Source organism: Anomalospiza imberbis, chromosome 5, assembly GCF_031753505.1.
Source record: "Anomalospiza imberbis isolate Cuckoo-Finch-1a 21T00152 chromosome 5, ASM3175350v1, whole genome shotgun sequence".
Lineage (NCBI taxonomy): Eukaryota > Metazoa > Chordata > Aves > Passeriformes > Viduidae > Anomalospiza > Anomalospiza imberbis.
Genome location: NC_089685.1, coordinates 58054147 through 58076469, shown reverse-complemented (window position 1 = coordinate 58076469; position 22323 = coordinate 58054147). Strand labels below are relative to the sequence as shown.

General features: G+C 38.7%; 1 protein-coding gene across 9 annotated transcripts in view; it reads right to left on the bottom strand.

Moving 5' to 3' along the window:
* Positions 1–22323, bottom strand: part of RFX4 (regulatory factor X4) — an 86976-nt gene that overhangs the window by 17512 nt on the left and 47141 nt on the right. For 8 of the 9 annotated variants that reach the window (XM_068191054.1, XM_068191049.1, XM_068191057.1 and 5 more), the window contains 10 exons: positions 21290–21503; positions 20397–20474; positions 18446–18609; positions 16381–16481; positions 14519–14577; positions 12796–12940; positions 9370–9464; positions 7797–7914; positions 3061–3180; positions 1624–1785 (listed from right to left, as the gene is read on the bottom strand). In XM_068191054.1, the coding sequence (XP_068047155.1) occupies positions 1624–1785; positions 3061–3180; positions 7797–7914; positions 9370–9464; positions 12796–12940; positions 14519–14577; positions 16381–16481; positions 18446–18609; positions 20397–20474; positions 21290–21503 (1256 nt within the window). The remainder of the gene's footprint in view (positions 1–1623; positions 1786–3060; positions 3181–7796; positions 7915–9369; positions 9465–12795; positions 12941–14518; positions 14578–16380; positions 16482–18445; positions 18610–20396; positions 20475–21289; positions 21504–22323) is intronic. The other variant, XM_068191050.1, reaches the window with a different exon arrangement.

The following is a 22323-nucleotide window of genomic DNA, read 5'->3' as shown; positions in this document are numbered from 1 at the left end:
AACCCAAATACAAGCCACTCAGATCTCCATTCCAGTCAATGGCCCTGGAGAACATACAGTTCCCTCTTTTCAGTCCTTTCTTTCTGCATACAGCCCTGCATAATACTAAGTTTGGTTCTGGCATCACAGCCACAATGCCTACAGGTCAAGTTCCACACAACATCAATGTTTCAGCAAGAGTCAAAGATGCCCACCACCCCCACTGTCACCTGGACTGAAGCCGTGTGGTCACCTACCCTGTCTAGGAATCATCTGTCTCTTGTCTAACTGTTCTGAGGGATAATGACTTCCTGTTTCCCTCCTAACTATTGTATTGCCTCCAACAGTGAAAAATATTAAGTTGTGATGCAGGGACAAATATTTTTAAATCTCTTTTCAGCACAACATGCATTGTGCTTCCCTGTGGCGCCTTTGAAAACATGAAAAACATTTTTCAGAAAGAGTTATTACTTCTTTAGCCACTGTCAGATTCTCTAGTGTGGTAAATCATCACTTTATGATATTCTTTCAAGAAGATTTTGTAACTTTTCTAGTACATCACAAAAGTGATAGTTTCCACATTCTGATTGTACATCCTATTCAAGGAGGAGCAGCAAATCTGGAATTTCACTGCCTGAAATGCCTTCTGAAAGTCACTCACATTTCTGCCTTTCTTTCCATGAATTAAGAGAACACTTTCTTTTGATCATACAGACAGACTGTCCTGCCCGCATCCAAGAGGTAATGAGTTTTGCTCTAGAGCACAGAGGATGTTGGCCATTTATGCAGCCCAAACAAGGAGCTAGTTTTATGCTTATTGTTTTCTGTCAATCCTACCCACAAATTTAAGCTGTCCCTTAAGTGCAGATTTTTTTAATTTGTTGGCCCGCCAGAATACAACAACCTTATCAGCTGCCATAATAGAAGACAACACTGAAAACAGGCTTCAGATGTGTAATTCCTAATCTCTAACATCGATTGATGAAAGTTATCAGCAATGTGTAAAAGATTTCACAGAATTTCACAGAATTTTCTAGGTTGGAAGAGACCTTTGAGATCATCAAGTCCAACCCATGTTCTAACACCTCAACTAGATCATGGCACCAAGTGCCACATCCAGTCTTTTTTTAAACACATCCAGGGATGGTGACTCCACCACCTCCCTGGGCAGATGATTCCAGTATTTGACCATTCTTTCTGTGAAAAACTTCATCCTTAAGTCTAACCTGTATCTCCCTTGGCACAGCTTGAGACTGTGTCCTCTTGTTATATCTGTTGTTGCCTGGAGAAAGATTCCCAAGAGAAACTTGCACAGCTATGTAAACATATTTGGATGTTAAATACTTTGAAAGATACCCATCTGTCACTTTACCAGCTAGGAATTCCAGAACCACTAGTGCTTTGGGATTTTGCAAACTTCACTAAACTTGAAATATTTGGCACGCTTCCTTCAGGCATATAAAACATCCAAACATTAGGTCTTTTTCCTGGTAGACTGCACATCATGTGTGGATACAGCGAGAACAGATTTCTGGTTTGGGAAGGCTTCTCATGTCTTGCAAGCCAATACATCATGTTCTGAGGCTCAATTTTAGGAGACCAAGTGCACCTTCACGCAGATTTATCTGCCAGAAGCCAACCTACCTGTAGTAGCTGTTATGCCACCATACTCTGGGGACTGGTTGTTGATGGGTGATGGGGCAGAGGGCACTTCCACAGAGGTGGCAGATTTAGCTGGGGAGAACGGCGCTGGGGAGGGAGTTGGAGCAGCTGGTTCACTCAGAATAATTTCTTCTCGTATTTCTGCTGCAGAATGAGAGAAAACCCATCAAACATAGCTAAAGGTAGAGTCAAGGAACACTGAGAAACTTAAAAAAAATAATGCAAGCAGGTAGGTACTGTAATATGTATTTCAAGAAATACAGAGCAGGAACCACAAATGTTTGAAAGAAGTACTTCTATAATATTCACCATTACAACCTTCATTGTACCTTCAGAAGACCTCTTAAAGGAAAGAGCAATTGTTCCTGGTGCATAGGCAGGAAACTGCTGCATGGACAGCTTAAGTGTTATACTCCTATAATGTAGTATTACATATCTAAAGTTAGGAGTCTAGACTGAGTTAGGCCTTCCCACACCTTCTAGAGACATTGGAAAGAAACAGGAGTCTCCAGAGCATTCCTGTGGCTTTGGTCCATGATCTTCTTTCTTTGTTAACTAAAAAAAGAGGATATTCTGGACAGTTTTAGCTGCTAAAGGTGTGTGGAAAATATGCAAGAATAAGCAACTTGTTTGTCAAAACCCCAAGAGGTTATGGCAGGGCAATGAATTAAATTCAAATCTTGCACCATACAGAAGATAGCATCCTAATCACTGAAATGTTTTTCTTCCCATAAATCTACAGGCTAATAAATTAAGCCACAGCTAAAATGGAGAATGAAACTTTCAGAAGTGACAGAGAGGCTTAATGCGCCAAAATTCATGGGAGATGGAATTAAGGAAGATCACTGAGTACCTCTCATTACAAGGGGCTGCCCAGAGCAGAAAAATCTGAAAGCAATCCCTGCTTGCTCCTGTTCTGGCAAAGCAGTGTGGACTGGAGCAGGACCCAGGATCTCCTTCTGTACAGGCACTCAAAATGTAAGTGTACCAGAAACAACAGCTTTGCCATTTGTCTTTTCTCACTCCTGCTATCTCTTCCTCTTATTTAGACTGGTACAAATCCACTGATATCACTGAACTTACTAACACTGAATCCATTGAAATTCAGTGGTGGCTTAGAAAAATTAACTGAGATAAAATGTTCAGTACAAAAATTTCTTACTGAAACACCAAGTGAGTGCTTAGGAATGGGGTTTCAGACATCCAGACATCAGTCATCCACTGTAAAGCAGGCAGTTCTCTTTCAGAATGTATTAACCAGGGATGCCTCCCAAATAATTTATTTCACATCATGATAGAAGTGCTTCGCTCTTGGATAAGCCTCAGCAGGTTACATAAGGATAAAGATATGTCCTAACATAAAAAGTAGAGAAACCAGTGGAATAAAACAACAAATAATGAATAAAAGAACATACTCACCTGTGCTTCCTTCTCCCTTCATTGCCCTCATTAGCTCATTAGCTTTCTCCTGACAATGGAGTGATTCTAGCAGGTACAATACATAGTCATCGAACATCAAGTGAATAAGGTGAAAAGACCCTGGTAATAAAGTGAACAAACAAAAAAAGCCATTGACTGTCTCAATAAACTCATTAAACCAATTATTACGGTACTCAGCACAAACAGCCCTGAATAAGACTGCCTCCACTTACTGAAATATCTCTCTTACTCAAGGTAAGAGAGGTCAAAGTAAAACCAGGGAGTAGCAAACTGCTGCTTCCTAGATTTATACTGGCTTCTACAACCAGTTGTGGTTTAGAAGACTGCCTAGCTGAGAGCTGCCACTTGAAGGATTCTTCTTCTCCTACATTAACACTGAAGTCTTTTGCCAATTGCACTACAGTAGAATTGTTTCCTACTGTCTAAAGGATGTATCGTTTTCTGTCAGAAGTAGAATCTCAAACTGGCTGCCTTAGCGACATATCCTGGTATGAATTTTCTGAACTACCTGCACAGAAAGGAAGTGAGTTACTTCCCATAATTTATAAAGCAATGTATCAGAGATGGTGAAGAAATGTTTGCCCTAGATCACAAATCACAAGGAAAAAAAAAAAAAAAAAAAAAAAAAAAAGATGTGTAAGAAGAGACCACAGATACATTTTGGGGGGGAAAGTAAGAGAAGCAAAACATCAGAGCTGAGACATTGTGCTGTGCCCTCCTGAAAGGACTAACACCCATCTGCAGGGGGACACTGACGAGTATCAAGGTGGAATTTGTTCCATTTATGCAATAGACTCCATGACATGTAATAGTTCCAGATAGGACTTTATCATACAATGGGTTTGGTTTTTTAAAACTCTTTTGTTAATTTAGACTTGCACAGAGTATTTAACACATGTTCATTTAGGTCACTAAGTAACTCTGACAAGTAAAGTACAGAGAGCTTAATATAATAGCTCATCCAGCAGCTAGCTTAAATCAGAGAAAAGTCATCATCTGAGATAGAAACAGAGATCAACTATTGCTAGACCAAAAAAAAAAAAAAAAAACAAAATACCTCATGTGGGGGTATTCCTTTGGAAATTCCATTATTGCATTTGAGGAGAAATACTTTCTTGGGGAAAAGATCAAACAAGTTTCAAATTCAATTGAATTTCATAATGACTGGTTTCTTCACAGAAAAGTTAGGTTTATCTTGAGATATTAGCTTTTATCACAATGAAGCACCACTACCCCTACTCCAACTACTGTATTCAAACATGCGGCTGTAGGGCAGAAGCGGTTTGAAAGACCCAATACTCTTATTCAATTCTAGCTGGCAGTTCAGCTTTCAGAGTGACTCTGAGCACATTCTTTTTCTTTGTGACCCCGATGGTCTTTGTGTTTCATTCTCTCCCTCCATGCCTGCATGGTTTTGTTGTCACTGATACGAGCTGGGCACACACCCTGGGAGGTGAACATGTGCCCCTGCGCTCTTGGGCAAGGCAGCACAGAGACAGGACACAGCTGACTGCAACACCTTTGCAATGGGGAGGAAATCTCTGGCTGCTGGTGAACCTGAAGCATCCAGTTCTTTGTTTGTCTCACATGACTAAGCAGATCAAAATGGTAACAGGTTTCCCCAGACTTCCATGGGTAAAAGTGGGGATCTTCACTTTACTGCAGAGAACTTGTTTTAAAAATCCTTTGGGCTCAAAGTCTTGTTGAATGATGTCCTATTCAATTTAGCAATGCAATAAAGACAGCAGACATGGCTGAGCACGTTGTTACTGACCTAGGATTTCCCCAGTTGAAGCCTAGATTTTCAAGAATCTCCACAAAATGTTCACTCTCCTCTTGACTTTACAGTTTTTCAGTGTGAAGTTTCTATTGACTCTAGTGCAGTTACTACTGAGAAGTAACTTCAAGGTAAGAAAAACAGGCTCAAATGCTGGCAAACTTCATATAGTGGTATAAAGCTCAGGGTATTTACTATTTTCCATCAAACTCCTTACTCACCCTTTCTTAAAAAAAAAAGGAAAGTTGCTTGTGTTTTCATAAAAATATTTGGAAATGCGAACTCTAAACACTGTAGTGCTAGCAAGCAAACAACAAGATCTGCTATTTTAAAAAATGTCTTTGTTTTTGGGGGGTCTAACGCTTTATTTTGAAGACTTGGGGTTGGCAATACTGAATGCAGCATTTAAAAACACTCCAGTGCCCTTGTCACTCTTTTGAATTTCTCTCTTCCTCTCCTATTATTTCTCCCACTGTGTATTTTTAAGCTCTGCATAGAGGTTTTGAGCTCAGAATTTGCGTGAAAGACACCAGACAAACAAGGTTTTGGTACTGAGTGCAATGAATGCAATATTTTTATATTTTTGAGTAACTTGAATGAAATGTAGGTTATAGAGTGAAACTGATATCAGGGCATGCATTTCAGCCTCACAGTGAATGGCTATTCAGCATAATGTACCATAATTTATTCTGTATTTGCAAGCTACTGTTTCTCACATGAAACTGTTGGGTTCTTTCAAGTCTATATTTAAGTACAGAAATGGATCCAATTGTAGCCAGCAAATCAATCATTTCTTTAGGAAAAGGTGAGAAGTCATTCAAGAGACTGTAGTTACAACAATAAATAGCATTTGGCTCTAATTTTCAAGGGTTAACAGAAATCATGGCAATGCCCAGCTAAGGCACAGTAAGTATCAGCAACTATTAAGAGATACAGCAATTACACGTAAGTAGCAAAACAACAGTGAGATTTCCAGATCTGGAGAAAATAATGGAGTTTCTATTACTAATTAGTTACTTTATACACTGGGTGTATTACCCAAACATTGCCACCAACTGTGCCTTTGATATGCATAAGCAGGAAAGAGGGAGGCAGGGAGGGAGGCAGGCAGGCAGAAAGAGAAAAAAGAGAGAGGGAGCAAGAGAGAGAGCAGCTTTTTTTTTTCTGCCAGAGATAGTTTCAACCTGCCCTTGTCACCATGCTTAAAAGCTTTGCAGATCAAATCTTTGTGCCAGTCACTCCAGTGCCAGGTATTACCACTTCCTTCAATCAGTTTTTGGAATCATCTGTTTCAAAGGTAAAAATATACTGTCCTGTACATTGTAAAGATCCAATCATCTCACACATTATTTCACTTTAAAAAAATTACACCATGAGACTCAGAGTCTACATATTGTTTCAGGTGGAAAAAATAATTAAAAATCAATCCACTGAAAGAGTTCCCAATGCAGTAAAAATGCAAAACTTTTTATCTAAGTTAAGAGCAAAGGTATATTATATGTAAATATTTAGAACAGTAAATCAGTTTTTGTTTCTCTCCACAGAACTCACTTAATAGATAAATAATTCTGAAAAGCTAGAAAGAACTGTATAAATTAGGTGCAGAAAAGTTTCTGCCATCTAGCTCTGAGCTTTTTACATTCAGGGGTTATTCTTTTGGAAATTGCTCAACTCTAATTCACAAACAGTATGTCAAATGGCTTTGCAGTGAAAGAATAGCATCATTAATGTAGATTATTATAAATATGTGTCCATAGCTAAATAAAATGTATGACACTTGTGTAGGGATAACCCAGGCTGCTGCCTGATAGGATAAGGATATGGTTTTGATATTCAAAACTTCAGGGCTCCTCCTGCCTCCACTAGCATTGCACCTGAACAGGCTTGTGTTTTTTGCTGAAAATTGTAATCACCTTGGGGATACTCACTATCCTGATGTCATTAACACCTATTTAGAAAACTCTTTTACAATGGAAATGAAAGTAGTTTCAGGTTAAAATATAAACATGTTATATAAATAAATATTGCATGTTTTATAAATATATAAAACATATTAAAAAGATAATTTCCTATCTCACTGACAGTATCCAAATTTGTACTATTAGATGGTTCTAAAACCATAAAGGACACCAAAGCTCAGCCAGCAGAAAACCTTGCAGTTCTTCAATGCAATACCCATATAAAACCATTCTTTACTGATCTTTATAGAAACATATTCAGGGAAATGTGCATTTGTGAAAAGCATCTCTCATGCAAAGTCTGGTCCCAAGTGACTAAATGTTCACACTTACAGCACACCAGTTGAGTCATTCTTGCTTTTAACTGATTTTAATCTGAACCGTTTTATCTGTGGACAAAGCCCCCTTTCAAACAGTGTAGAAAAGCAAAATGATTTTTCATTTAAAAAGTAAAAATCTACTTTTTCATCCTAACTAACTTCTTAAGAAATGGAAGAAACTCTCTCCAGGTTGTAGAAGTACACCCACTTTGCAAAGACCATTTTCACATGCTATGTCCTTTAAGAGGAGAGCTGGCAAAGTGTTTCACTGGAGAGCTTTTCATCCACTTCAGCACAAAGTCTTCTCTCTTGGCTCAACACGTGGCCAGAGTGGTTTGGGTAATCAGGCTCACTTTGCACTGAAGTGCATTAGGGAATGCTCCTGTAATGGACTCCCCCAGCTGCCCTGTGATTGATCCCTGCAGCTCCTAACAGCAAACAGGAGGAAGCAGCAACGTTTTCATCTCCCCTGGCTGCGGCTTGCAGACAAACATCTGTCTAAGCATTATTTCCAAATGTCAATAGCCCCAGCCTATTTTTTAGTAGAACACTGGACATGTGAAAACTGGTTATGTTTTCACTTAAGATGTACATTACAAGCTAGCATATAGATTTTTTTTTTTACTGTGGCATGCATTTATTGCAACAAAATCCAAGTACCAAAGCTGGGTGCACTGTGCAAAGTCATGTCCCGGATCACTCGAGTGCCAAAACAGGACCACATCAGGAGAAACTGCTGAGCTACTTTCTTCAAAGAGCCTTGTCTCTTGGCAGCTACCTGCAAGAAGCGAGATGTGTCTGACATGGAGAAACTTTTATTTCTACCAGCAATACAGCTGAATGATGCATATATCCACCTTCTCTTTTTATACTGAAAAACTACTTACCGCCATCTTCACATTAAAATATACACTACAAATTAGAAAACTCCAACTCAAAATGGCCTTAGAGAGAAAACCACCTTATAACCATGGACAACCTTCAGAAAGAGGAAATAATAAAGCATTATTCAAGACTGGATCTCCTTTATACACGATAAAAGGACTGCAAAGAAATTGCTCTGATCTTCATCTTAACCGAATTACTAACATGTTCTTTCTTGCTTCCTAGTCAAGGAAGCAATTTATAATCAATAATCTTTGTTCTACACTGCAAATTTATATTACTATTTCAAATGAAGTTTAATACTGAATATTAAGTTTTTTGTTCCTTCTCGTTTTTATTTTTGTGAATTCACTGTCATTTTACTAGGAAAAATACTTTCCAGAAAGCACACTTTAGGCATTAACTCTTCAAAAATGTATTTATTATAGCCATATGTGAGTTAAAGTATTAGATTCATCCAATCAGCTACTAAAATTAATTTATTACAATTCATGTCAAGTTCTTCATTAAAATAAACAGCTCTGGCCTGAATTTCAAATTGCATTCCGCTGACTAGAAGAGAAGTTCCCCAAAACAATCAAAATATTTCAAGTAATCTGGAGAATTGTTTGTTTCCTAGATGGCTATTTTGCAGCAGAGAGAAAGGCAACATATTTTGGTTTGTTTTAATTCAGAGCCCTAACAACTAGAATGAGGAGTTGAAATTCTAACAGAACATCTTAATACAAAGAAGTAACAGAAGTTAAAATAGTCAGTTATACATTTTCATACTCTATGTTAAATTATGGTGATGCTAGATTGCTTTTGAAAATACATTTTAAAGCATTGTTAGCAGGTTTCTGCATGTACTTTAATGAAAATAAAATACAACTCTTTGGTATTCCATATCAGCTCAAAAGGAACATAAATGTGTCCTTCACTGAATAGTAATGTAGACTTTCATCCTTACATTTGATTGTATATAAATGAATTAGCTAGCTTAAATATCCTTTTCATTAAAATCTTAAAAGCCAGATTATGTTTTTCTTTGCACTATACTACTAGGATGACTCTGACTCTGAATTCATCTCTCCATATCCCTGGAAATATTGATTTGATTGGAAATCTCACCCTGTTCATTTTTCAATACCATCTTTTGGAATAAAATAAACAAGAGCAGAATAAAGCAAAATCCTGAATGTGAGCAATTCCCCATGAAAACCAGTGAGATTTTGCCCACTACTGCTTTAGTCCTGCTCATTACCAGCTCCTTTTTTTTTTGTAATTATTTTTACTTTTTCTAAAAATGTATTATCTGAATAGAGACCATAATGCAATGCACATCAGTGACTCACTCCTCCTTACCAACCTTTACAACACATCTGTCCACCATGGAATCCAGCCACTCGATGTACGACTCAATGGGGGACTGCTCCTCCAAAAGGTGATCAAACTCCTGATACACTGGCACACAAAACAAAAACAAAAAAAAAAGCCCACCTTAGAACTTGGATTCTGTCTCAAACAAAAGAAAAACAAAGCACAAAAGGCTACTAAAAGAATCACAAGTTTACTGTGTTATTTTATAATAGATTGTTTAACTGAAACAAATGCATCTTCCCTGGTGCTGACCCAAAAAGTTTGCTGGGTCTCTCATTTTGTTTCTGCTGAAAGTGATGCAGTCATTGAAAGTTTTTTTTTTTTTTTTTTTTTTTTAATGCAAGCCAATCAGAACCTATTTTTTAAAATTAGTGTTTTTATTTAAGTTGTCTGGTGTGCCCAGAAGTGAAATGTTTATGGTGTTCTCTATGAAGAGTGAGAAACTAGGCCTTGACCCCTGTGATGAAAAAATGTCATGCATGAAATTGACTTAGAAATGCATAAAGAATCTTCTAAGTGAATGAGTATTCACTTAGTGAATTCACTAAGTGAATGAGTATTGTTGATAGGGCGCTCATCTGTATAATGCTTTAGTTGCAAAAACATGATTTAACTGCTGCAAATCATCTATTTGCAATGCCAGACACACACACACAGAATGTCCATAAACAACTTCTTCAAAACAAATTGCTATCAGAAATACTAGCAGCTAATAATTGCCAGCAGAAATACTCTTGTTATTGTGAAGAGGAGTTGCAAAAAGCAACCTATATTCTTTTTGATCTTTTCTAAGTACACATATTAATATTTTAATACAAAAAGTTAAAAAGTCATTCAACTGCAGTCCTTAAAACTTCAAGTCTCATTTACATACGGGAACCAATGGCTGGAAGACAAAGAATCATGTGCTTTGACACCTCAACAAACAAATTCTTCAACTCAGCTAAGATAAAAGGCCCAGTAGGTCAAGAAGAAAGATACTTTCTACCTGCTGTGTTACAGGATGATTTCAATGTGCTAAGCAATTCCATTTACAACTAATTATAAATAACAGGAGGAAGGAATTTCTCTCCATAGGAAAGATAGTGAAGGGGGTGGAGGAGGCAAAGCGTAGAGATGATAGCTAAGGAAATGAGCCAGAGAGGCTCAAAAATAATGCAAAGAACAACCTCCCTGATTCTGTTGGATCAGGAGGATAAGCAGGAATGCATTTGCTAAACACCTGACTACAGCTTTGTTTAGCTGAGACTTGGAAAGGTTGAGTTACTAGAAACATTTGTTGAGGAAGAAGGGAAATGATGTTTGGGCCACCCTTATCTTCTTTCATTCTTTTATTGAATGGGCAACCTCCCTTTATTCAGAACAGGATCACAGAGAAATCTAAATGTTGTCTCCTTACCTGAGTATTTGGCTGGACAAAAACTGCCTGATATAACAGATGAAGTAATTCATATGCTGTGCAAAGAGGGGAGCAAGAGCAGAAAAACAAATCAGTTGCCTGCTTTGCTGCTGGAGCAATGCAACCGTGTACAATGACCTATTTGAGAAAATTAGATGTTTAGCCTTTAGTGATTGTTTAAAATACCTCAACAGGATCTGAGAAAGAGGGAAACAAAGCAGAAATCATGTCAGAGGTAGGTAGTCCAGCACAACGGGAAAGAGTTTCTCTTATACCCAGTGATTTTCCTCTCTTTCTCTCTAAGTTTGTTTATAGGCTTATAAACATGGGGCTTTTTTTCTCTAGTTATAGTAGCTGAAGTTGTACTTCCTTAATTATTTGTAACAAGAGTATGAAAACAGGCCTTAAATCAATGCCATATAAGTCATACAAGGCATAGTGAAAAAATCTTTTGCCAAGTAGAATAATCAAACATGAGGGGAAAAATCTAAGTTCTGGAATATTCTCTTTACTTATCTGAACACCTCATTGACATCCCATCTCATAAGCTATTAGCTTATCATTTCTGACTGACTAGGCCTAAAATATGGAAAAACTTGCACAAACCCAACAGCATTCAGGAAAATTCTGTTTGGTTTTATTACGCTCATAGCACATACACAAGAAGATTCCTTAAACACTAAGGATGTTCTGAATGGCAGCCAAAAATGTTGCTGCTACTAGGGAGTATAACTTTGAAAACTCTCTTTTTTTGGCCGGTGGTAGGATGCTGCATAGATCTTGAAAACTTAACAGATGACAGAAGGATTTACTCAGCTTCTGGACTTCAGTCTCACTGTATGCTATCTCCTTTGCTGCCATGTTGAGTTCCTATCTCCTCCAAAGGAAAGAGGGCCATGAAATGAATCAAGGGTTAAGAAAGAGAGGAAAGAATACCAAGAACCTCTCCCTGGAAAACAGAGCTAGCAGAGAATGCAAGGCCCATCCCTAAACAAAGGAGAAGAATTCAAATGTTAACACAGTGGGATGGTGGCCAAAGTCAACTTTGTAGAGTCCAGGGTACATGGGAAGGTGTCACCCCTTTTCTTCCCAGCCACTCCCTGAAAGAGTTACCTCACCAGCAAACCTACCCTTGCTGGGCTCCCACGAGTGTTTGCCTGGATTGTGCCCTGTTCAGGCAGATTCTGGGTAAAAGATGACTGGTCCTCCTCAGGAGAGAGATGGCAATAAAACAGGTAGGTTCACAGGAAGTGAGGTTATGTGAAGGATGTTAGAGACAAAGCTCTGTTGCCTCAAAACAACAAAACTCATTGTGCTTCGGGTTACACCTGAGCTTTTCACTATGCATGATGGAACACTTGCTGCATGATGGAAGGAATATTTTGTATTTGCAAAAGATTTTTAATTGTAAAACCAATTTGCCAATATCTCCAAAGTCACTTTCAAGTCCATACCCTTCACTATACTAGACAGAAGCTAAATTATCCAATGAGCTTCTCTGATATGGTACTTCTATTCAGTCATAACAGTTCAGGGTGAAAGCTTGTCCCACCAAATGCTCTTGATTATGAAAACACTGTGTAAAAAGGAACTTTTTATAAACAAGTTTGCAGGGGACTCAAATACACAGCCACTTAAGTGCCAAAGCCATTCAAATGACAATTCTCCTGCAATTCTACAGCAGGAAAGATTGGACTTTCAGACGTTCAATGGTTAATTCATAGATTTAGTTTGCTCAGGTTCATGGAAAAAAGCCTCCTGAATTTGGGTGCAAGTTTTGTGCCACTGGCTGTTCTAGGTACTAGAAAGGAATGAATCAAGGAATGGTGCCCAGGGATCTATGCCCCAAAATGTAAGACCTTGACAGAGCTTTGCCTTACATTTTGGTAATTGTCTCTATATTTCTCTTAAGCCTCCAGCAAACCAATGGCTGCAAAACCAGCACTGCTTTCTCTGAGCTTTATTTGCAACAGGAAGCCATGTTCACCTGGCTTTACTTGAAGATTCTGCTCTTACATTGTATGATGAGCTTTCTGTGTTCCTCCCGTGAGTCCTCCATAGTATAGAGGGTTTGTTTGGTAATGCTATTCAGATCCACATTCCTCCAGTCCTCCAGCATTTGAAATGTGATGTCTGCACTGTGGATCACTGTTCTTGATGCCTGTAATCCAATCCAATCTATTCATTAGTTCATGCTTTATTAGGTTAAAAAATAGGCTTTATCCCCTTTTACGCTTCCTTAGCTGGGCTCACTAAGTTGATTCTCCTCATGGACCCCCACCCACCAAATTGATGTCTTATGGATATTACAGGGCCCTCTAAAAAGAGAACTCTTCAGTCATTTTGCCTCCTTTAATCAACTGCAAGTATTTTGACTGCATCCACCACAAACCCTAATGAGCAATGCTAATCTGATGCTGCCATTGCTAGACCCCTCAATCTCTAACAGCTCTGCTGGTTTTAATTTCAAGCTTCAGTTCAGAACAAAAACACAACAAAAACAACAACAACAACAACAACAACAAAAATCAAACCAATACCAAACAAACCCCGCTCAGGTTTGCACCCTCCCCTCTCCCAATCTATGAAGACTCTCATTCTTCTCTCAGCCACATGCAAAGGCTAAAGCTCCTCAGCCTCCTCATCAGGTCCATGTCTTGGCTGCTTGAGACAGGGATCTGCTGTTGGTAATGGGGAGGATGGACTGAGAGTAAAGGAAGTGACACAAGGCCATGGTCATATACACAGATTTCTGTCAGTTAAGCAGAGATGATAACACACCAAGGTTATCAGCTTCCCCAAGGGAGTGGTGCACTTTAAGGGTTCTTCACCTAAGAGATTTGATCCCAGGTTTGATGCAGAAGGTTGTAGTTTCTTTATCTTGATTTCCTCTGAATGGCTATGATCCTCCAGGATGAAGTGATGATCTATGGTATTTGGGGAAAGGTAGCACAGGCGTCTCTGTTTCTACCACTAAAATAATGGCAGAAGAAACCTACCAGAAATTCCTCGCAGGAGTCTTTTTTATTTCCCTAGAGCTTCTTTCTGTGGGCTTCACCCCTCACAGGGTTAACCTGGGGTTTCGGATGCACCTTCCAAAAGTGGAGGTTTTAGGTGACAGGGAAAAAACCTATCCCCTCCAATACATGCATGAAACATTAATGAATTCAATGCATTCTATCCCTTTTTATACTACACAGAATTTGGCTTCATGACTTTTTACAGGTAATTCTGATGGAAACTGGTGAAAACCAAACACTTTGGAGCTGCTTCTATATTCGCTTGCTGTGATTACAAGAACAAGTCTATTTAAAACCCAGTTCAGCTGTTTTCCCTTTTACTAATTTGCATTTCATTTACAATCTACAATTAAACTTGGAATGTATTGTTGGGCATGTAGAAATTTTTCTTGCTTTGCAACTGGTCTAGTACAAGCAGCTCTGAAATCAATGGAATGTCTCTCGTTTATTTCCTGGAAATGAACCATCTCTTCAAATCAAATAATAATTTTGTTTCATGAAAGTACCCTGCTGAATTTAATGATCAGGGGTTGCCACTTGTCTAGAAAAGCTTTTTTCAGTGATTACTTTTTGCTTTTGTAGAGGTGGCCACAACAAATATTGGAGACAAACTGCTGATGTGTTCTCCTCTGAATAAAGTCCAACCTGTCAATTCATAAAATTGTTTGAAAAGTAAGTAAAAATGGCATTCATCAAGCCTGGGTAACTGAAATACTTACTTGGCAGAGATGATTTAGGGATGTCTGTCGCCGTAGTATTTGTGAGAATCTTCTGGATACTGCAGGAAAGAAGAGATACATATTTACATACTGTCCAAAATAAGGACAATCACTTCAGAAAGTATTAAATTAAACAAGAACAAAACCAAAAAATCTATATCCAGCTTCCTCTACAAAATTGTGGCTACATGAAATGCATTCAACTAGCCCAGTTTTAACTTAATTTAAACCTTGACCTAAACCCTTAAATCTGGATGCTCAATCAATTTTACAGAGGCATATTACAAGCAATTATTTATAGATGCTGTGAATAATGACATGACAAGAGAAACAGAGGACAATGGAAAAGCTTTGCTTGTTCAGCATAGCAAATTTTCTCTTGCTACACAAAGGAACTGGAGAACAGAAAGAACTTTTTAACAGAAAGAAAAATGTTGATGCAAGAATAAGTGCACATAAAATTACAATAGCTACATTATGTGTGGAAATGAGAAAAGGTTGCTAAATCTTCATCATGCAATTAAGTTTTGGAGGAGTCTTTTGACTGGACTAGTAGGGGCTAAACTCTGATCCAGTTTCAGGTAGAATTTGATCAAAGTTTCTGAAAGCAATTGCATGACACACTAATACATCATGGGCTGAAATGGTCCAGGAGGTACTTGCCAGTCCTCTGTTCCCAGTTTAGCTCTTTGCAAGTGATATGGACCTAGTATTAAGACATTTCCTATTCTTGGAAAATGAGCTTTTAAAATGTTGTGTTGTGCATTTCTTTGTCTGAAATCAGTGACTTGGGAATTGCAAGAATGACCAAAGCTTGCAGTTCCTCCTGTCAATACCTCCACTGGCTGTGTACCCTATCACAAATTCTGATGAGGAGGAAACAGCTGCAGAAGCAACAAAGGCTCATGTTAAAGGCAGGGTGCACACAATATTTTCCTTACATCAAAAGGACCAGATTTGCAGATCTATCCAAAGAGATGTTAGATGCGGTCACAGAGTGAGCTTTCCCTCCATACTGCACATAAAGGCAGTTAAAAAATACAGATTGAGAGTGACTAGAGAGTGCACTGTCCATCTCTTTCTGTCTGTAAGATTGACAAAGATTTTACTGTTGAAGGTTCTTGATATTTTTGAACTGAAAAAAGATGTGGTAAAGCATATTTTCAGTTCAGACTTTGTTTAACTTTTAAAACAAATTAGTAAACAGTTCAAACGACCCTGAAATTAGTTGTTCCAATTTCCATCCTGACTGTTCTCAGTAACATATACACCTAATTTTCCACGCTGATCAAAATAGTTAATCCTTCTCCTAAATTAGTTTTTTTTTTCCCCTTTAACTTTGTGGTGTGGAATTTAGTGCTCATGAAAGGCAAAGAATTGAGAGCTGTGAAATAAAGCAGGCTTTATCAATAGGTGATGTGCACTGCAGGCATCTACAAAGCACGTTTGAAAAGGACTAGTGCCCTTTCCTGTGGTGACAGGGTAATTTGATCTCCTTCATTTCTAACTCTGGCACTTTTTTGAGCAAGGGCCTCAAGCTGTATTCAAATTCTGCTAGCCTAAAGGTTTGTTTAATAATTTTCTTTACCTAATATCATCCTTGATGTTTGCTTACTATCAACAAAATTAATTTCTTATCAGGATCTACAAGAAAGGAAAAGAAATTCTCATTTTGAGCGGTGCCTCATTTCACTAAATGAGATTGGTTCTCATGAACAAGTGGCAATTCTAAGTGAATGCAAGATTTATAATGACGACAGGTTTTAATTCCTCAGAGAACACTAATCTCACTTCCAATTAATTTGTGATCAATAAACATTGTCCTTCCCAGTTTAATAGTAGAGAGATTGGGCAATACATACACTCAAATTTGATATTTCGTAGGTTTTCTGGTAAATCATGGAGAGCTACTTTCAGCCACTCATCCAGTTGCTTTGCAAACTTTCGGATCACCTGTGTCAAACTGCAAAAAGAAATCACAACATCACACCACGTTTAGTCTGTGCATTATACTATGAAATCTGTGAAGGTGTGAAGACCATGAGTCATTTATTTACAACTCATTATTATGCAGAGTTGCTAACATATTTTGGTTTGTAGGCATGAAGAAAAACTTCTGAAACTTCTGACATCTTTTGCAAGAAAAGCAAAATTTATCACCATGTTCAAAACCTCCCATCTCTGTACGGCATTGCTTTGACACTTACAAACAGCATTTTTACTTTAAATAAAATAATTCCCACTCTCTACAAATATGAATTCATAACTGTTTAAAGAAAACAATAAATCAAGCTTGGATTTCAGATCAGTTGTGCCTACATTTATACAGATGTACAAGGGGATATTCAAGTGGAGCAACAACCAACTCTGCTGCAGGCCAGAGCCAGTTAGTGAGTGATGATGGTGGTAGGGAGGAATTTTCAGGCCAAGCCCACACAGGTGGGGGAACAGGAAGCTGAGCAGGACCTGCCTGCTTAGCCCTGCACAGGACTGGAACTTTCCCAGACAAGTGAAATTTCTCTCTTCTTTCTTGCTACCATTTCCTGGTGGTTCTATCATTTGCTGTTAAACTTGGTAGGCAGCTCATTCTGCCCTTCTCGTTGGAATCCTCAGTAAAAAGTGACAGTTCCCAGGAACAGCCGCAAAGTGTTGTGCAGAGGATCCTAAGAGTCGGTTCTGACAGACAAAGCTGCACTGCCTGTAGCAATGCTAGAAATGCACAAATGAGAGAGAAAAGATACAAGGAACTTTCCCCTTTCAACCAAGAAACTTTTTCTGTTTGTACTCCTAGCACACTGCACGGACAACAAGGTGGCAAAATAAACATGGCCATCAGCCTGCTCTGCTCCACAAAAACACCCAAAGAGAACAGGAGATGGATGGCAACTGCTGGGCTCACTAAAAAGTGCCTTTTCTGGATAGCCAGAATTTATTCCCAGGAAGTATCTCAGAGGATTCTGGCTGAGTCAGCAACATTTCCTTCAGGAGCTTCCATTGCAATGAGACCCTTCTTCACCCCCTCCAGTGCAGGCTATGGCTTAATAGCCACAATCTGGCCCTTTATATGCATTACAAAAGTCTATATTCACACTCAAGTCTCTCCTTATTTGCTATGAAAGAACTAAGCAGCTTGAGAAAAGGACCGCTGTTCTGTTTAATCCTTCCAATGAAATAGATTTGGGGGGGTGAGGGGCAAAGCCTGTAAAAATGTACATGTCTTATCAAGAACAGCCTATGCTTATAGCAGATGTCTTGTGTAAAATACTTTCACTTTTAGCAATCATGAAATGCACATAGGAGAGCAGAACAACATTGTGAAAACATTTTCCTTGATTAGAGACACTTTAAAATCTTAAGGGCTAAACACACAGTACCAATAAAAAACTCCTAGAGCAACATTCTTAACAAATTACTTCATGTCAAGAACACATCAGTCAAATAATATTAAAGGTGTACAAGACTATTTAGAAAAAGATGGCTTCCTGATGAGCACACAAGTAAAACCAGAGGGGAAAACATGTTGACTGCACTCAGTGATTACACTTTTTGCTGTGGATTGTTGATCTCTGTCCTACTTTACCTCCGTGAATAAGAATTCTTGGACTCACATGAACACCAGGTATGAAGAGACCAGCTGAAATCTACCACATGGATTGGAAGAGTGAATTTAGTTTGGGTTTAGCTGAACATTAAGAAACCAAGAAGAAGGTGGTATCCTTCATCACATAAAACCCCTCAACCTTCCAAGTCTTTCGTAACACAAGTCTTGTTAAAATCTAAACATCTTTTCAGTAACATATAAGCTCTTTCAAATGACACTGTGATTTAAAGTCAGAAAATGGGTGGCAGCAAGCAGCTCTCCGAGAACTGTCATTCTTGAAGAAAAGAAATATAACAAAGACAGCTGAGCTAGAAGGGATCTGTTACCTGTCAGGTAAGGCTTGTAGTACTGTTGGCATCAAAACTCCAGAAATTGCCTTGTACAGAATTGAGTCACAAACTCCCACTATATTCACTACAGTTGAAGAACCCAGTACTGGCAGCATATGAGGAGGCATCCCTTGCCAAAAGTGCAGAAGAAAACTTTGAACCTGCAATCATGAGAAGAAGCAGGAATGTTAACATTAAAATAATCAAAGGCCACAAATACCATTCTCTTTAAATGATTCTGATTAGATCCCGATTACACAGTTTTTGTTTTAGAGGTGGGCTAATGGGGTGCAACACAGGCAAAGCGTGTTCCTTAACTACACAGGCTCATACTGTAACACAATGCAGCACACAATGGGAGAATCAGCCAAAGGGTGAGGAGACACTCGGGGTCAGTGACAGGAAGTCTTTGTGTCCCTGCAGTAGAGACACCCATGGGAATCACTGTATTTTTATCTTCCATCAGTGGCTGATGAGTTTAGCTCTTTGGCTTCCACATGTCAAGCCTTTTTCTCTCTCTTTGCACCCTGTCCCTGTGTACAAAGGAACGCAATCTAGGCCTTGGCGAGGGAGGGAGAGGAGGATAGCAAACAGCTTACAAGGGTCAATATACCATTTTCTGTCTTTGCTTTGGAAAGAAACACTACACTTTTGGATTTTATCTTTCCTCCACTATGAAGGAAAGTGGAGAAAAAGTGGCGAAAGAAACGAAAGTAGGAGAGAGATTTCAGACGCAGCAAAATACACCTCTGAAATTTTGAATGTAGGAAATAAAGGTGTTATTCAGAGAATGATATGATCAGTTCCACAGGGGTCAGAACACCTTTCTGCACACAATTTGTAGTGAAGTAAGCAACCACACCATGTGTAGCAAAGAGTATTTGCCATTTATATATTGTTGCTGCTCAGCCCCTTCCCTACCATAGATCCTGATAAACCTAATAAAATACAGCATCTTACTCTTAATAAACTATTCTGAGACTCACCCAGCTAAATTTCCTGAATGTGTCCAGTATTTTTCTTGCATGGAAACTTCTAGATTCAGTACAATGGTGCAAAACTAGCTTTAAACCATAAGAATGTGAGAATTAAAGAAGAAAAGCAACAATTTTTTTCCATTTTTCAGAAGAGAGAGTTAAAAGACCCATTTCCTTTGATTTTCTTTCTCCAGGATCTGAATATCATATTTTAATCAGGTCCTCAGTATCTCTATAGTCAGATTTATTATCCTAGATAAGAAGCCATCTTCCCATGTAATATAAACCTGCTTGCATTCCAGTAACATTTTATTTTTTAGCTCTAATTATAGAGCTGTGTGCACTGCCAGCAACTGCTCAGATTCAGTCAGATATGAACAGGTACAGGCCTTATCCATCTCTAAGAGACAGTATTAACTGCTGAGCAGTGTGTGTGTGTTCCTAGCTGCACTGCTGTACAACTGAGCAACTGGAGACATCAGCTATGGCTCTCTGGGATGTCTGGGAGGCTGTAATCCCCCCACCACTCTGCATCATTGTTAACAGACCAGCAGAGCCCACTGTTGTTGCTGCGACACCTGCTCTGGCTCTGCTGGGCACACAGAGGAATTCCTTCAGACAGCTCAGTCCCAACAAAAAGCTTCGAAAAGTTGTGGTGGACACACTTCTCGAGTTGTAAGAACTGGATTGTCCAACATCTTGTAAGGGGATATTGCGTCCTTAATCCTGCTGGAGAACAGAGGGCAAAAACAATCTCATTGCTTTCGTTCCTCCATCTCACCCAGCATTATAAGTGAGATTTAGTGCTATCAGTCACATATTAGATACCCAAGTACAGCTACTGTTCCTTGCTCCTGAAAAGCACTGAGAACCACAAACCCCTAAGTCTGTAATATAACGTACAAAGTAAGGTCTCAAATCCGTTGATACCTTATGGATCATTAAACTGCGACTGCAGTTTCTAACCATACCTCATCAAAGTTTGCTCTTATTACAGTGTCTAGTATCCTCTGACAGTGAGTCCTATACATCATAATAAAGGTAGAAACCTGAAAAAGAATGAAGGAGACACACAAAAGATCATTCGGCTTTAAGAAATCCACTTTTAAAATACCAGAACACAGAGTACAGAAAAAGCAAGTCTTGTCCTTATCTTACTGATGCGCAACTGCAAAAATAATGAAATCAGTTAAATTGTATTTAGATTAGCTGCAAGATGAGTTTTCTTCTCAAAAGTAAATTCTCCCTTTGAATTCATGGATTTTTTTTGTCAATAGGATTCTTCAAATGTAAGAGGAGCAAAAAGCCTCAGTGAGATCAAAGAAGAGAATGTGGCCCTAATTAGGACATAAAGAACTAAAAACCCTATTCTTTTGTCCACTTCACATTGATACTACACATGTGAATAGAACCAGAAACCTAGCAAGCTCAGCCAAGAGGAGCCAGAGCATTTTTGTCATATGTGCAGCTAGGATTCTCTGAATTTTTACTCTAGAAGAAGAAATTCACTAAGTCCCTCTCTACTCAAGAAAGCATTAGAACTGTTTGTCAGTTTGCCATCAAGTGTGTTCACAGATTAGAGGGCAGTAACATATTTTAAAAGTTGTCCTGCTGTATGTAATGCAACTTTTAAAAAAACATGCACAGGCATTAGAAATATTGTACAGCTGATAGTGTCAGCTCCCCTTTTTAAGGGAAGACATTTCTTCCTGTTAGATGAAGTAATTCAGCCGCCCATAAATCAAGCCAAGGCATTATTAAACTTACTCTAGTTTAAAGTCTTCATATATTAGACAAAGCTTTCATCCAGAGCAGGGAAAAAAAGAAACCAAGACAAGCTGAGAAAAGATTTCCAAAGTGTTACCTTCTCCTCTGGCAGACTGGCTGGCAGATTTAGATCTTTGACATTTGGAAACTCTGGCAGCAATGTTCCCAGTTTGGATCGTGGTGAATACGCCACTGTCTGTTTGGTTACTTCTTTTTTTCCTGTTTCGTTGACCCAGGCTGCTCCTTTTTTAGAATACATCACATCATAATACTGGGAGTTTTCTTTCACTGCAATCCCATAATAATGGTACCTGATACATAGAGATGTGTATTTTATAAAGCAGATTGTTTGAAAATTAAAGAAAAATATATGGAGGCAAGGAAAATTGATAATGCAAATTATTTCTACAGTAAATGATTTCTACAGCAAAATAGACTGAGCAATAGTTTATACATTAATAACAAACATTGATTCAGCAGCAGATAACTGTGGTAATATATTGAGCTTCCAATTTTCATTCCTTGTGTCAAAAGTAAGGTGACTCTGTTGTAGGGCAGGAAAATTATATACTTCCATTTTTTTAACTTCTTAGTAAAAAAAAAGCATCTTAAAGCTACTTGTTGGCAGAGCTCTGCTGTGCAGCTGCTCCTTTAGTTCAGCAATAAGCAGAGGTACAGACCCTCTGAACCAGCCCTTCTGTTATTCAGCTCCCTGACTCCGGCTGTTGAGGGCTGGTTTGGTCCCTGAAAAGCACAAGTCTTTATTGCAAATGAGTTGATCAGAGATGTTTCAAAAATTGAAAACACTTCAATGAAAAGAGGTGGGGGGAAAGGCTTGTACTGGAAAGCAATGAATGGCAGGAAATGTACAGTTTCAATTATTTGCTTCATACCCTCGCATCAGCACTGGTCTTTGATCAGTGAGGGACAGGACACAGCACTAACTCCGTCAGTGTGGCTGTGCTATGGAAACAAATCGGTGGCCTTGTGGAACAAGTTTGTGCTCCCACTCAGCTTTATTATAGGTGCTGGTAGAAGCAAAACTCTTGCATCAAAGCAGCAGAGATTTTATCTTAGTCCTTCTGTAATTTCCTAACTTTTATTTCAGTTTCTCAGCTGCAGGCATCCACC